Raw genomic sequence first — 17634 nt, 5'->3', positions numbered from 1 at the left:
CTTGTAAAGAACCTTAGTTACAACACCTTTGAAAAATTGTGAATGGTTCTTGTCTTCAGATTATAAATGTGCATATAGGAAACAGAGGCAAGTAAACAGATTCACAAGAATGCTACTGGAACCAAGACCACACATTTGTCAGGGAAGTTTGAACAAGTTAGGTCTCCAAATACTCAAAAAAGTTGACAGGTGCCCTGAAAGAGGTCTTTAAGTTAATGCAAAGGTTTGATATAGAACTGGACATCTTAAATAAAAGACAATCACCTATAAAATTAAGTAGGAAAAACCTCTTCCTCCAGAGAAATGTGAGAATCTGAAGCTTGCAACCACATGAAAAGGATTGAGATGACAAATATACACTATAATACCTTTAACTGAAACTGGTAAATCATGATGAAGAGTTGGACAGAAGGGTATCTTGCTGAGATTGGATGAAATTAGGATGGGGGTTGGCTTCTGTGTAGCAAAAAAGACAGCTGGGCTGAAAGATCTTTTCTATTCAATGGCATCTACACTAGAAAACCCTTCCAATTATTTTGTATTTGATACCGGTTTGTAACAGTGGGTCCGATGTTCCAAGTCTATCCTCCTAATTTAAAATCTGTGATACTGTAAAAACCTGCCATAGAAGTCAGATTTGTGTTTATATTCTTGGAAACACAGAACAATTTCCACATAATCCAAATGGTGCCTTCTAGTCTGATTTTGCATGCTTTCCATGTAGACACAGCCACTTCTTATGTACTACAATTTGCAAAATGGCAAATGTTTAGGCTACTGTTGTAAATGCCTGGGGTCAAAATTAAAGATCCATTGGATCCACTGAAAGGTGTACAGATAGCTTTTCCTTCCTACCTTCAAAAGCCCGTGCAGCATCCACAAGGTTTGACCAGTCTAAGCCAGAAGCGGTATCTGGAAGAGGCATCAAGCCAGGATCAGTGAACCTTGATTTATCCACCAGAGACCCATCAGAAAACCAGAATTCAGCTGCAAAGGGACAGGAAAAAAAATACCATAAAACACACTTGCAATTTGTATTCTTCAATTCTCAAGAATTTATTACCACTGCGTTCTGCTTTTTGTTTTAGGCAATGTGTCCTGGTCACCAGTGACAGATGGCAGATTCCCACCAACGAACTGTGTCCTTGGAACAGAAGCTGTTCTCTGCACCACTTTAACAGAACAGTAGGCAACTGAAACTAGGTTTGCTGTGTGCTTCAGGGAATGTCATTGCTCATTTTTAATTCGTTGTTTTAAACGAAGTTGAGATTGCTTCTGTCAGTAAAATAAACCTACCCTGTCCAATGATTCTCAACATGACACAACTCCACATATACGTAACACAACAGGAGCAGGAGTAGCCAATCAGCCACTCGAGCCAGCACAATACCATTTAGGATAGTTTACTCCTTACTACCCTCTGAACAGCCTGACACACCCCTCAGTTAGAAGGCATTACACACATTTCTCAAATAACATCTTCAGTGTTGGTTTTACCATGTGGAGATAGACCAGTCACCTAGACGGTTATCAGAAAGAGAAAACAGTGAGATCACTAAAATATTCCGAGCAATGACAATGCAGGTAAAGCCAGAATGGCTTCATTCATGCGTGCCCAATTGGGTGGGCAGAGAAGAAGAGAACTGTCAAACAGATGCAACTTAGTCTGACTGGCAGTTCAGCTGAACTTGGATGCAAAGATGGGGAAGTCTTTACTATCTTCTTAACAGAGGGAAAGGCGGGGTCTGCGGACAAGGCTGCCTTGTCAACCCTAATGTCAACCAATTTCACTAAGTGCATTCTAAACAGAGACCATAGATTTCTGGACATTGAAGGAATCAAGGAATGTGGGGATGGGGCAGGAAAATGGTGCTGAGGTGGAAGACCAATCCTGACCTTGTTGAATGACACGGCAGGGCTTGGGGACCGAGTGACACAGCAGGGCTTGGGGACTGATTGACACAGCAGAGTTCAGGGATTGAATGCCCTGCTCCTGCCCCTATTTCTTGCACTCTTATAATTGGGATAAGTAGAAACCAGGGGACAATGAATCTTCAGAATTTTCTACCCAGGAGACCCAGGGTGAGTGCTTGTTGAGCATTTTCAAGGATAAGGTGGATAGATTTTTAGACCAAAAAGGAATCAGGGGTTTAAGGATTGGTGGGGTGTGGGGGAAAGCAGACATGGTGTGGATGATCAGCCGTGAATGGCGGGGCAGGGTCCAGAGACCATGTTTGCTGTTCCTAATCCTACTGACATGTTCTTGTGAAATGAGTTTCCTGAAATGGATGTAATGTTTAGATCAGACACAGTTTCTAACAATTTCACATTCACCTCTGGGAATCCAGTTACTCCAGAGAAGGTAAAGCACTATATTGTACTGAATGTTTTGTGTAAGCAAAACTATTGCTGCTATTTACTTACTTCGTAGGCCTGTGGCAGAGGGGCTGAGTGAGGCACGTGGGGGTAGGGTGCAGTGGTACGGCGGGGTGGTGCTGAATAGGATGTCATTTGGTAGTGCTTGTTCGAGCATTGAGCTTCGGGAGCTGTTGTACGAAGAGCCTCGACGGTTACTGCATATACTTTCATCAGAGAGTGTGCGATATAAGGACTTCCTCGGTGACAAGTTCCCAGAAACAGAAGTCTTCATGCCATGAGAAAAGAGGAAACAGTAAAATTAAACATAATCTGTATTCTTAAACTTGACATTGCAATACAGCAGCTTTGAAAAGTTGTACACGGAGTGTAGCATAATTTCATTTACATCTGAAAGAAAGTAAGATACTTTCCAACATCTTACAAAAGGCTTGCAGCACCTCTGATGATTGATTCTGCACAATTATCCTTTCGTACAAAGTATACTGATGATTACTAGCTTTATACTGGCTATCTCTCCACTTTCTTTCCAGTCCAGATGAAGGGTCTCAACCTGAAATGTCAACTAACCACTTCCTTCCATAGATGCTGCCTGACCTGCTGAGTTCCTCCAGCTTTTTGTGTGTTGATACTGGTCATTACGTATGGTTTCCCTAGGTAAATGATCAACAAGGATCCAACCTTGTAATTAAGAGACTATGGATTTAAGCCCAAATTCACAAACATGTGCATATAACCAGGCCAACACAGTGAGGCACTGAGGGGATGTCAGCAAGTATCAAGAGCATGGGGGTGCTGCAACAAGTTCTCAATGGATGCCCATATAGGCACATACACCAGCATTTTTCATCATCCCCCATTCCTGGGATACTCCCAATTCCATCCTAAATTAAGAGGCTGTGAAATGTATTATCAGGGCTCATGATTGAAGCACAAGCTATAAAAGATATTTAAGAATAGATTGGAAAGCTGACTGGAAGAAAGTCGAATTAAGAGATAAAGGAACAAAGCAGCTACTTGGTATTAGATACTACACGTGTGAAGGGTTAACAGCAGCAGGGAGTTGCTGCATTTCAATGGAGTTCTTGGACTAAACTTTGAAATGCACCAGAGAGTGAAGTTGGTACCAATCTGAATGGTGCTTTTACAGGGATTGTTTCTGCCATTGACTGAAAGCAAAGCTGATGAAGCTGTTTAGTTACAAGCTCATTCACCATATAACTGTAGTTAATATTAAGACAATGAATATTTAATAGTTTTATGCAAGCGCAAAGTCAAGGAAATCATTAAAAACATTCTTCTCCCCTTTCCCGGCTCTGTACTTAGTTAAAAAGTAAAATATCAAACATTTTCCAATTTCCATGAAAGGCCCCTCATCTAAAATGATGTCTGTGCATATAGCCACAGATATTGCCTGATCTCTTGAATATTTCAGAATCAGGTTTATTATCACTGACATATGTCGTGAAATTTGTTGTTTTGCGGCAGCAGTACAGTGCAAGACATGAAAATTACTATAAGTTACAAAAATAAATAAATAGTGCAAAAGAGGAATAATGAGGTAGTGTTCATGGACTGTTCAGAAATCTGATGGCAGAGGGGAAGAAGCCATTCCTGAACCGTTGAGTATGGGTCTTCAGGCTCCTGTACCTCCTCCCTGATGGTAGTAACTTGAAGATGGGGTGCCCCGGATGGTAAAGGTCCTTAATGATAGATGCCACCTTCTTGAGGCACTGCCTCTTGAAGGTAGTGGGGAGGGTTGTGCCTGTGATAGAGCTGGCTGAGTCCATAACCCTCTGCAGCCTCTTTCGATCCTGCACATTGGAGTCTCCATACCAGGCAGTGATGCAACCAGTCAGAATGCTCTCCACCGTACATCTGTAGAAATTTACAAGAGTCTTTGGTGACATACCAAATCTCCTCAAACTCCTAATGAAGTGGAGCCACTGGCGTGCCTTCTTCGTGATTGCATCAATATGCTGGGCCCATGATAAATCCTCTGAAATGTTGACACCCAGGAACTTGAAGCTGCTCACCCTTTCCACCGCTGACCTCTCAATGAGGACTGGTGTTTGTCCTCATGACCTCCCTTTCCTGAAGTCCACAATCAATTCCTTGGTCTTAATGACGTTGAGTGCAAGGTTGTTGTTGCGACACCACTTAACCAGCTGATCTACCTTAGTCCTATATGTCTCCTCATTGCCATCTGAGATTCTGCCAACAACAGTGGTGTCATCGGCCAAATTATAGATATCGTTTGAGCTGTGCCTGGCCACACAGTGGGCTAAGCACACATCCTTGAGGTGTGCCTGTGTTGATTGTCAGCAAGGAGGAGATGTTACTATCGATCCGCACTGACTGCGGTCTCCCGATAAGGAAGTTGAGGATCCAGTTGCAGACGGAGGTACAGAGGCGCAGGTTTTGAGCTTGTTGATTAGTACTGAGGGGATGATGGTGTTGAACGCCAAGCTGTATTCGATAAACAGCAGCCTGATGTATGTTTTGCTGTTGTCTTGGTGCTCGAAAGCCAAATGGAGAGCCAGTGAGATTGCATCCACTCTAGACCTGTTGTGGTGGTAGGCAAATTGCAGCGGGTCCAGGTCCTTGCTCATGCAGGAGTTAATTCTAGCCATGATCAACCTCTCAAAGCACTTCATCACAGTAGATGGTAATACTTCCAACATTTTCTGTTTTTATTTAGCACCTATAGGTCTACTTCTCCACAAAAGAAAATCCAGAAACTTATAGGTTAACAATGACCAGCAAATCTACACCATCTAGGCTTCTTATGCTGGCTCGGTGCAGTACACACTGCACCACATCATTTAAATAGAACTGTCAGCCTTCAAACTCCTTTGCAATCTCTGAGGAGCGTGGTAATCGCCACTGACATCTGAAATTTGGAGATGGGGAGGTGAAGAGGAGAGAAGAGGTGGCTGATGTGTGCCGATCGACAAGCTGACTACTTATCCTGAGAAATGCTCAGCATAATGTCTTATAGCAGATTTTGAGTAACTAATTATATATTACACAGTTGCTGAAATCTTGATAAAAATCAAATAAAGCTTTTAAAACCTAATGACAGTGATGGCTCCCAGGAAAATGTGAGGCCAGCAGCCCTGGCAGTATTTATTAAAAGATATCTATTGCTCTGCTTGATTTTAATATGAAATGACTTTATTTTAATATCATGCCTTTCTGCATTGATTAACAGCATGTGATGTACAGCCTTATTTAGATAACAAAGCATCAAGGATTTTGGAAAAGAGAGGAATGCTCTATCAGTGTAGGCTGTTAGCACTTCAACTGTACCACCCCACTGTGACTGGATTTACTATATTTATTTATGCATTCTGCACTCGAGAAAATAAAACGCTTAGATACTGCCCTTTTATATTCTCATTTTATGCTTCTTTCTACCATTCTAATCCTTCCTCCACAAGAAATAATTAGATTCTCCCACCAACCCATGACTATTAGAAATTCTCTCCATTTGTCACCACCCAAAAGGAGTGGCACTTTAGTGAAGTTCCCATTTCCCTCTCACTATTCCTATCACCACCAGTTGCTCATTAACTGACAAGCAATACTTCCAGTCATGGAAGTGGCCTGGGCCAAAGCCACTATGAGGGACCATTTGCTGTCTTGTAATAACAAGCTAATTCCAGTGTTTTGCTCCATTCTGTCCCAAAATGCAAGAGTTTTTTCTTTCCAATCACCCACATTATGAGGAAAGGTTGAGTGAGCTAGGGCTTTCCTCTTTGGAGTGTAGGAGGATGAGAGGTGACTTGACAGGTGTATAAAATTATGAGAGGCATAGATAGAGTGGAGAGCCAGCACCTTTTCTCCAGGGTGGCAATGGCCAATACCAGAGGACATCCGTTTAAGGTGAGTGGAGGAAAGTTTAGGGGAGATGTCAGAGGTAGTTTTTTTTTACACAGAGAGTGGTGGGTGCCTGGAATGCACTGACACAGGTGGTGGAGGCTGATACAATAGGGACATTTAAGAGACTCTTAGATAGGTACATGGATGTAAGAAAAATGGAGGGTTATGGGCTGTGTAGGAAGGAAGGGTTAGATGGATCGTGGAGTAGGTTTATATAGGTTAGCACAACATCGTGGGCTGAAGGGCCCATACTGTGCAGTACTGTTCTATGTTCTACATGATCAATGGCTCTGCCAATAAATGCAGCACCATCCTCATTAACACAGGAGCACGACTCAGATTTGAGGTCAGAGGCACACATCATGTGGAAGCTCCATTTCCTGTTTTTGTGAAGAGGCTAAATTCAGACCATTAAGGAATCCAAATTTTATTCTGCCTGCAGGGTAACTGAACCCTCAGTTCAATTTAACCATGCATTTCCCCTATTCTTGTCCTGTATACACATAATGGGAGAACAACTTTGTATGTAGAGTCCATTTTAAAATATATTAGTGACCTTGCATCTCTTCTTGCACAGGAAACTTGCCTGAAAGAGAAATGAAAACATTCAGCACAGAGGATAGGTTGAGTGAGCTCGGGCTTTTCTCTTTGGAGAGAAGGAGGATGAGGGGTGACTTGATAGAGGTGCACAAGATGATAAGAGGCATAGATCGAGTGGAGAGTGAGAGACTTTTTCCCCAGGGCGACAATGGCTAACATGAGGGGGCATAATTTTAAGGTGATTGGAGGAAGATATAAGGGGGATGTCAGGGGTAAGTTTTTTTATATAGAGAGTGGTGGGTGCATGGAATGCACTGCCGGCAGAGGTTGTGGGGGCAGATACATTAGGGACATTTAAGAGACTCTTAGATAGATACATGAATGATAGAGAAATGGAGGGCTATGTGGGAGGGAAGGGTTAGATGGATATTAGAGCAGGATAAAATGTCAGCACAACATCATGGGCCGAAGGGCTTGTACTGTGCTGTAGTGTTCTATGTTCCACAAGACCTGCACATGTTGCAGTTCTTCCTTTGGAGAATGGTTTGCAATTCAAGTGAGACACACGAGAAAGTTTGCATTTCTGCTCTCTCCTCTCTTAAATTGTAACTTATCACCTGCAGGTCCAGAGCTGGTACATAAATGGTGCTCACAGGGTACCACAGTATCTCTGCAACCAACACACAGGGGTTGTGAGTATGGCAAGACAGTTGACAACATGAGGCTCTGAGGTGGAATCATTAGACACTTGAATTCCACCCAGGTGGATTTTCAGGTGATGGTGTGTTTTGTCATCAAACCAGGTTTGTCAAGAGGGTAGATTAAATTTTATCAGGAGTTCCAATCAAGGATTTAGGTCATTGAAATCAAAGTTACAGCATAAGAGTTGTAGTCAAATGTTTGATAGAAACAAGGAGAAGGGGCCAGTTATTCCACAGGTTATCCACTCTAATCCCATTTACTGTTCTTCCTTTGTATCCTTTAATATTCTGCCCTTTAATTATCTAATTTTATAACTTCAATAACCACATGCTAAAGTAGTTAGAAACTTAATCATTGTAAAGAACTTTCCCCTTGCTTTACTAATAATAGCTGTTTTTCTCTTGTTGCTATTTCGCTTATCACTGTAAACTGTTTCTCATAGCATACCCTCTCAAAACTTTTCAGAACTTTGAACATCTCCTTTTGGTTGCTTTCCCCTTCTCCATTCCACTGAAAGGAAACTGAATTCAGTACCAATGTGACCCTAATGCTTCTCCTTGTGTACAGGGATATTTTTGAAGTTTACAATTCATTCTCACTAAATATACAAATCAGAGGGTTGGCCAAAAGAGATGAGATCATAAGCATGATTAAAATTCATATGGAAAATGTTATCTTACAAGTACACTCACTTACAACTTAGAAGTTGGAGTTATTTCTTATTGAGCTCCTCACTCTCCATGAGACAGAAGTGTCTCCTTATATTTTAATATTTCTCCTCAGCCTTTGAAACTGATCTTTGGTCAAAATGACAATTCTTTATTTTTGAGCCTATGCAGAAACAACAAATAAACTTGTGAATCCCAAAGTGCTATGGAAATAGTTTTCTAGACACTGTTGCAATGTAGTAATTGCATCAGCTAACTTATGCACGGCAAAAAACCTACCAGCAGAACTGGCATGCAAAACAGATAATCTGTTTTAGTGAAGTTGGCCAAGGGATAAATACTGCTCTTTCAAAACAGCGTTACATCCATCTCAGAGAGTCTTTGGGGACTTAGTTTAACATCTCATCTGATAGATAGCATCTCCAATAGTACTGCACTGAAATGTCAGCCAAGATTTTGCACTCAAGACTTAAATCCATAACCTTCTGACAGGAGTTGAAAACAGGAACATTTCTCTTTAACTGCTTAGCATTTTATATTGTCAGGTACTGCAAAACAAACTGTTACTCCATCGCAAAGAGAATGATGATTCACTCATGGGGTGATCTTTGAAACAGGCCACAAGGAGCTGAATTTCACCTATGATGAACTGAGTTAGGGCTGACAAAAGTCAACGCTCATTCTTACTGCTTGGGCTGTTGTAAAACAATTAACCCCAGAACCTTGGCCAACTTTCCTTTCCCTATCCAACGGACATAAAGAAAGCCCCTCTTAGTCAAACTAAGATCAGAATCATAAACCTGAACGGAATGTGAAAGAAGCAATACAACACGCGCGTCTGCCTTTCTTTTTAGAGAACCTTGCTGTGTGATGAAGCACCACCAACCCCTCCACTGAGCAAAGAGATAACAATTTTAAACTGCTCTCCACTTTTGAAGCTCAGCTATACCATTTCAGTAAAATCATAAACAGAGGGTCAGCTGTTTTTTTCCTGCAAGAGGTGGGCCTAAGGTGGAAGGGGCCAGGCACCAACATCATTCTTCCACCTCCTTGTGATTGGCCAACAAAGGCAGTCGTGTACCACAGGATTAGAGGTGAAAGAGTTTGGGGCTGGGAAAAAGCTGAGTGGAAACATTCATTACAAGAGTCTACCCTACATGACACTATTTTTTAGGATAATGTACTTAGGTCTTTTTTTAAAATTCCCTGTACCAGGTTGCAAAAACCTTTCTATAGGTGAATTCTCACTTCCTACAAGACAGAGAGGCTTTGTTCCTTGAAATATCTGGTAACGTAACTTGCCAAAGCTTTGAACAAAGCACTTGTTACTGATGAAGACTTGAAACATTAACTCTGGTTCTCTTTCCATAGATGCTGCCTGACCCACTGACTGTTTCATAGAACATAGAACAGTACGGCACAATACAGGCCCTTCGGCCCACAAGGTTATGCCAACCTTTAAACCTCGCCTAAGTATCTAACTCCTCCCTCCCACATATCCCTCGATTTTAAATTCCTCCATATGCTTATCTAGTAATCTCTTGAATTTGACCAATGTACCTGCCTCCATCACCGCCCCAGGCAGCGCATTCCAAGCCCCAACCACTCTCTGGGTAAAAAACCTTCCTCTGATATCTCCCTTGAACTTCCCACCCATTACCTTAAAGCCATGCCCTCTTGTATTGAGCATTGGTGCCTTGGGAAAGAGGTGCTGGCTGTCTACTCTATCTATTCCTCTTAATATTTTGTACACCTCTATCATGTCTCCTCTCATCCTCCTCTCCAAAGAGTAAAGCCCTAGCTCCCTTAGTCTCTCCTCATAATCTATACCCTCTAAACCAGGCAGCATCCTGGTAAATCTCCTCTGCACCCCTTCCAACACATCCACATCCTTCCTATAATGAGGCAACCAGAACTGGACATAGTTCTCTAAGTGTGGTCTAACCAGAGTTTTATAGAGCTGCATCATTACCTCGTGGCTCTTAAACTCAATCCCTCGACTTATAAAAGCTAACACCCCATAAGCTTTCTTAATTACCCTATCCACCTGTGAGGCAACTTTCAGGGATCTGTGGATATGGACCCCCAGATCCCTCTGCTCCTCCACACTACCAAGAATCCTGCCATTAACTTTGTACTCTGCCTTGGAGTTTGTCCTTCCAAAGTGTACGACCTCACACTTCTCCGGATTGAACTCCACCTGCCACTTCTCAGCCCAGCTCTGCATCCTATCAATGTCCCTCTGCAATCTTTGACAGTCCTCCACACTATCCACAACACCACCGACCTTTGTGTCATCTGCAAACTTGCCAGCCCACCCTTCTACCCCCTCATCCAAGTCATTAATAAAAATCACGAAAAGCAGAGGTCCCAGAACCGATCCTTGTGGGACACCACTAGTCACAGCCCTCCAATCTGAATGCACTCCCTCCACCACAACCCTCTGCTTTCTATAGGCAAGCCAATTCTGAATCCACACGGCCAAGCTTCCCTGGATCCCATGCCCCCTGACCTTCTGAAGAAGCCTACCATGTGGAACCTTGTCAAATGTCTTACTAAAATCCATGTAGACCACATCTACTGCACTACCCTCGTCAATCTGTCTGATCACCTCTTCAAAGAACACTATCAGACTTGTGAGACATGATCTGCCCTTCACAAAGCCATGCTGGCTGTCCCTGATCAGACCATGATTCTCCAAATGCCCATAGATCCTATCTCTAAGAATCCTTTCCAACAGCTTGCCCACCACAGACGTAAGGCTCACTGGTCTGTAATTCCCTGGACTACCCCTACTACCTTTTTTGAATAAGGGAACAACATTTGTCACCCTCCAATCTTCCGGTACCATTCCCGTGGACAACGAGGACTCAAAGATCCTAGCCAAAGGCTCAGCAATCTCGTCCCTCGCCTCGCGGAGCAGCCTGGGGAATATTCCATCAGGCCCCGGGGACTTATCTGTCCTAATATTTTCTAACAGCTCCAACATATCCTCTCTCTTGATATCAACATGATATCAGCATGTTTCCAGCATTTTCTGATAAATAAACTTTTCCCTTCTGAGCTGCTAGACTTCGAAGGGTTCCCCAACAAGTTTTATCTGGGATCAGTGGTGTGAGACCCTGGCATCCCCAGTCTTGGAAGGATTATTGTCCTGGGAATACAGTCTTTGGGATAAATATGGAATTTCCCTTCAAATTCAACTCAAAATAAAACTTTAGATGGGAAGGAGAAACTTCAATTTATTTGGGTCAAATATACATCTCTCAACTACATCAGGATCATTTCTAGGACAAATTCAGTTCTGTTGTACTCTCTGAATGGATGAAAACATGCTCTTTATTTATAGAACAATTTTACTGGACTACTTTCAGAACAAGGACAGCAGCTAAAGGCGGCTGGAGAGGATGAGCTTTCCTAAAAATAGCAAACCTAACTCCAAAACTATCGTGGAAAAAATTACCGTGAATAAATGGCCTGGGAAAAAAACATCCTACATGGTCCTGGCTTTCAACTTCCCATAAAACAATCCACTTCTAAATAGTGCTTCTAAAACAAGTCTCTGGTCAAAAAAGGAGCAGAGGTGAAAGCAAAACACTGCAGTTGCTAAAAGTGTGAAATAAGCTGGAAAATGCTGGAAAGACTCAAGGTGGGTAGCTGAGAATGCCTCAAAGGATTTTCCATGTTCATGTGGGAGAAGTAGGATGGGCTTTGAGGACAATCTTGAAGGAGAGAGAGCCACAGAGATCCGGGGGGGGGGGGGGGGGGGGGGGGGGGGGCTGGGGGGGAGGTGTGGGTGGGGTGCTTTCAGACCCTAGATACCTGGGCTGACAATAGTGGAGCAGGAAAGGGGACAGAGATGAGAAATACAGGAATCTCATGCTATAAAAATAGTGGCATTTTTCATTAAAATACTTCTGAATTCAGGATGAGCCAATTGTTCTCTGATGTATACAGTGTGGTGCAAGTGCAATAATGTGCTTCTTGGGTTCCGCACCCCCCCCCCCCCCCCCGGATACTTTAGCCTGAGGATGAGAATCAACCACTCAATTCCTAAGTTGACATCAGCTTTTTCCACCACCCTCTATCTGAAGACAGATGAAATAGAATCACAGAATCAAACATTGGCAGTGAGCAGGAGAGTGGTGAACAGCTTGCCCACTGTGCATGTTCTCCAAAGCATCAGCTGAATGCTGAGGGTGCACAGGAACTGGTTAATACTGTGTTTTTCTAACAGCATGAATATCAAAAAGATCAAGGGCACAATTTTTTAAAAAAAAGTCTCAACTGAACAAATGAAATTTGAAAGAGAAAGCAATTGCATAAAAAGTGTACTTTACGGCCTCAGGATATCCCAAAAAGCTTTACAGACCATGGAGTACTTTTGAAGAGTATTTCACACGACATTTAATTTGCATAATGCAAGTTTAACAGAAAACCATCAGATAAATGACCAGACACTGTGATTCAGTGATGCTGGCTGAGATAGAAGTTGCCAAGGACACCTGTAACAACTCCCCCACTCTTCTTTAAAACAGTGCCTTACACTATTACCTAAATGTCCGCACTGCCAGACATCAAAAATCCAACGACACACCAAGGTCCCACCACAGCAGTTCGAGCCTACCTGTAGAAGGTTCGACCACATCCACGTCGACCTCGTTGGTCCCCTGCCAGTTTCAAGAGGAGCCCAGTACCTCCTTACCATCGTGGACCGGTTCACAAGGTGGGCAGAGGCAACCCCTCTATCCGACATCACGACTGATTCCTGTGCCCGGGCACTGCTCACAACTTGGTTCTCACGTTTTGGTGTTCCGGCCCACATCACTTCAGACAGGGGCACCCAGTTTACCTCCAGCCTATGGTCTGCATTAGCAAACATGCTAGGGACGCAGCTGCACACCACCATGGCCTACCACCCTCAGTCAAACGGGTTGGTAGAACGTTTCCACTGCCATCTGAAATCAGCCCTGATGGCCCGCCTGAAAGGTCCTAACTGGGTCGACAAACTGCCTTGGGTCCTGCTCGGCATACACACTGCCCCCAAGGAAGATCCCTATGCTTCGTCAGCTGAACTTGTGTACGGTGCGCCCCTGGTCGTCCCAGGGGAGTTCATACCCGCCCTTCGGGGGCAAGAGGAACAACCCACGGCAGTCCTGGAAAGACTGCGCGAGAGACTCGGCAGCTTGGCACCGATTCCCACTTCGCAGCATGGTCATGCCCCATCCTGTGAGCCCAAGGAACTACGAGACTGTAAGTTCGTTTTCGTTCGCAGGGGCACACCCCGGGCACCATTGCAACGACCACACGAGGGGCCATTCTGGGTCATCAGGAATAATGGGTCCACCTTTATTTTGGACATTGGGGGCAAGGAAGAAGTCTTCACAACAGACCGCCTCAAACCGACCCATTTAGATCTACGACAACCGGTTGAGGTCCCAACACTGCGACGCAGAGGCTGACCTCCTAAGCAACGGCTAGCACAGCCCACGAACCTTGGGGACCGTATCGCTGGTTCTGGGGAGGGGTTGTGTAGCAACTCACCATCCGGGTAAGTGAACCAGCTTGGTGGTCGGGTCACGCGTCGTCGGAGTGGTAAGGCCCAAGATGGCGCTGGGCCTTCGTCTTCCCCGAGCGACGGGGAGAACCCGTGTGCAGGAAAGGTTTGATGACGTAGCGCATACATCATTTCTGTTTTCGGTGGGCGGGAACCGTTCCTCTTAAAAGGCCCGCGCAAGGCGGGAAAATAAATCAGTTTTGCTCTGCAACTCATCGACTAGTGTCTTACTTTCGCATCACGGTAGCAGCCGCTACACATAGTCCTTGAAACTTGACTCAATTTGTTACTATCTTCAGTTTCATCAGAAAACAAGAGAAGGGGAAATACAATGTCATGTCTATTACGTCAGCTACAGAAATATATCCAAATGAGGTAATGTTGATAAAAACCGATGTTAACTGAAATGGACAATGGCTGAAAATGTCCATGGAATATTCATGAAAAAAAACTGCTGCCTGAAGGTTACATGTTAGCAAATGACCCTTAATTCCAAGCAGCTGGCAAAATGGGTAAGTGTGTGCAAGGGGAAAAGGTAGTGAAGCGGAAAAGGCAAAAGGAATGACAAGAGGTTGTGATCTCAAGATAAGCACGGCATATATTCAAAAAGAGATTACCAAACACTTTGGCACGGTGCCAGCGTGGAAACCATTACTGGACATGGGGTGAATACCGTAAGGTGGGAGCGCTGTAAAACCAGTTACCAAGGATGCTTAAATTCACTGTCAGCATAAAGGACAAATTAACTCCTATCTTTACTAAAGTACTAGTTTCTAGGAATTTTGGCATTCTGTAAAACAAAAATCTAAAATTAAACAATTTTCTTTTTTTTAAACATAAATATTTCCTCATCTCTAAAAAAAACCCTGAATGCTACAAGCAGCAGCAATTTGGACTTTCTCCTGTGAACAGAGAAAACAATTTTTGGTTTCTGTGGAAATGTGTTGCATTTTTGTAGTATATTCCAAGCAGATCATTTACTTTAAATCATGTGCAGTTATTGCAGAAAATATACAAGTAATAAGAAAGTAATAAGAAAGTGACTTTATGAGGAGGGCAAGATTGTTCCTTTTTGTGTGTAACTGTGTTATGTGATTTGCTAAAGGTCTTGCAGACAGAGTCATTAAATTGTCTCCACATAGAATGCAAATGGAGCCAGTCCACGGGGTCAGATCATTAAGACGTGCTTGCTGACAATAACAGTTATCACAGTCTCCCAGTCTCCCGACCCCTCCAAAACCCAGGCTTGGTTGAGTTCAGAAGTGCACATTTTTTCTTTTCTCCCCCAGTTTATTTCTTTTTATAATGATCCTCTCTCTCTCTCTCTGTGCTGCATTTCAGTTTTTGCCACTGAAGATGCCAGTTAAGGATGGAATTGAAAGTGATCCATAGAAGTACAAGATTGGTCTTACCAGGCTGATCAAAACTATCTGAGCAGCTGCCCTTGTGCATGCTGGAAGAAATAGGAAATGTCTAATGCAATGTACTGGCTTCCATACTTAGTATTACTCCGAGGACTAGTCAACAGCTGTGGGTCAGTGGTTTTTTTGGTGATGGAGGTGGTGTAGGGGCAGGTATTACACTTGCGGCAGGGGCTGTAGAAAGTTCCCAGGGTGGGAGCAGGATGGGTGGGGGAGGAGGAGTGAACGAGGGAGTTGCAGAGAGAGCGGTCCCTGCGGAAGGCAGGAAGGGGTAGGGAGGGGAAGGTATGCTTGGTGGTGGGGTCCTGTTGGAGATTTCTCCAATTCATTTGGACTATCTCTGACACCTCTCTCTCCTTCCTCGATCATTCCATCTCCATCTCAGGAGATTCCTTATCCACTGACCTACATATCCAACACATCACTTTCCACCACTTCTGCCATCTCCAATAGGACCCCACCACCAAGCATATCTTCCCCTCCCCACCCCTTTCTGCCTTTCGCAGGGACCACTCTCTCTGCGACTCCCTTGTTCACTCCTCCCCCCCCCAACCCATCCTGCTCCCACCCTGGGAACTTTCCACCGCCCCTGCCATAGGTGCAACACCTGCCCCTATGCCACCTCCATCCAGGGACCCAAACAGTCCTTTCAGGTGAGACAGAGATTCACCTGCACCTCCTTTAATATCATCTACTACACTTGGTGCTCCAAGTGTAGCCTCCTCTACATTGGTGAGACCAAACGCAGACCAGGTGACCGTTTTGCAGAACGCCTGCACTCTGTCCGTAAACTCGACCTGCATCTCTCTGCTGCCAGTCACTTCAACTCCCCCTCCCACACTATCACTGATAGGACAGTCAACGGCATGAACATTGAATTCTCCCACTTTAGGTAATCCCCACCCCCCTTCTCTACAAACCCCCCCACCATGCATCTTCTCTTCTTCCCTCTCCTAGCCGTTTTTCCTCTCTCTTACCTTTGACCCATCCCCCGGTGGATCTGCTCTCCCCTCCTCCCCCGCACCTGCCTATCTCTATCTCTTACCTGCATCTACCTATCACCACCCTGTGCCCACCCTGCCTCCCCTCTTTTGTCTACTTATCACTTCCCTGCTTTTCCCTCCTATATATTGGGCTTCCCCTTTTCCTGTCTTCAGTCCTAAAGAAGGGTCCTGACCCGAAACGTTGACCGTCTGCTTTTCTTCACGGGTGCTGCCTGGCCTGCTGAGTTCCTCCAATATCATCATGTTTTTCACCTAGATTCCAGCATCTGCGGTCCTTTGTTCCTCTGGCATTGGAAGTGAGCTGGATAAGCAATAGGTTACAATCTCATAGGTAGACAGTCATCATGTATGGCAAAGGATCTGCATGAAGGTAGTGCATCAGGGAACCCTTGAAGGACTCTGCATTGGGATCAATGTTGTTCATGATTACAAAGATATTGAAAGGGGCAGTAACCAAACTATTCAGAAGCTTGAAAATGACAAAATTTTTCATAGTTGCTGGGATTAAATGCAGGTTACAGATCAACTTAAGTAGCTTGGGTAGGGTGAACACCACTATGACAGATGTTCTTCAAGGTGATTAAGTGCAGCATTTTGAATCTGGCTCTGGAAAACTCCAACCTTGTATATTACGCATGGGACCCATTAAAAGCTATGCAGTAGGAGAGGGAGCTGGAGCTGTTTTGGATATCTAACTTAAAGATACCTAGCGTAATTTGGCTATGGGAAAGCAAATGGATTTTAAGTTGCACTGGCAGAAAACACAATCTAGCACCAAAAATATTCTCTCAACTTACATTGCACACAATTTTGATACAATCATATGGTAGTAAAATGACCAGAATTCAAATTTGACAGGTTCAGATTCCTGGAGAAGGCTCACGGAGAAGGCTCCTAATCAGAGAATTAGTCTTAATAAAGAGATGATCAAGTTGGTGACAAAGTCACTGGTTTTCAGTTCGTCCTACAGTCTTGCAGAAGATAGATTTACTCCATGTATAGAAATGTGTCAGGTGTATATTCACAACATGTACACACTGTGCATCGATGGTAAAACTTGGAAGATGTCCACAGGGCAGTCCCAATGACAAGTGATGTGGACCTGTCTAGTTTAGTCTCATCTGCATTCACCTCAGGGAGGACCTGATAAGAGCCAATATGATTGCTATTTTAAGTGCATGCCTCTCATGGTTGTCTATACGAGTGTATTTTAAAAATTAAGTAATGAATTCTGCATACTGCTGATTTTTCATACTTATGAATCTGGACATGGACTGTCTTGGTACAGAGTGGCTACAGTGATTTAGAAGTATCCTGACCACGGTAGTGGTGATCTCCATCTTAGGGGCAGGAATAACTTTTCAAATATATCCATTTTTCATTCACATACAACTTTTTGTTTTAGCAAGATGTGATGCAGGTCTAAAATATAGTCAATTCTTTCCCCTTAAATAGAATTTGAATTTTCAAATCCCACAGAA

General features: G+C 43.7%; 1 protein-coding gene and 1 long non-coding RNA gene across 2 annotated transcripts in view; one reads left to right on the top strand and one right to left on the bottom strand.

The window, feature by feature from the left end:
- LOC127574917 (uncharacterized) overlaps positions 1-17634 on the top strand; it is a 792285-nt gene that overhangs the window by 38414 nt on the left and 736237 nt on the right. The gene's annotated exons all lie outside the window — the stretch shown is intronic.
- LOC127574891 (signal-induced proliferation-associated 1-like protein 2) overlaps positions 1-17634 on the bottom strand; it is a 441777-nt gene that overhangs the window by 36526 nt on the left and 387617 nt on the right. Inside the window, 2 exon segments of the mRNA XM_052024377.1 lie at positions 856-987; positions 2425-2644. Of these exon segments, the coding sequence (XP_051880337.1) occupies positions 856-987; positions 2425-2644 (352 nt within the window).

This window comes from Pristis pectinata, chromosome 10 (assembly GCF_009764475.1).
Source record: "Pristis pectinata isolate sPriPec2 chromosome 10, sPriPec2.1.pri, whole genome shotgun sequence".
Classification (NCBI taxonomy): domain Eukaryota; kingdom Metazoa; phylum Chordata; class Chondrichthyes; order Rhinopristiformes; family Pristidae; genus Pristis; species Pristis pectinata.
This window is presented reverse-complemented; position numbering and strand designations above follow the sequence as displayed.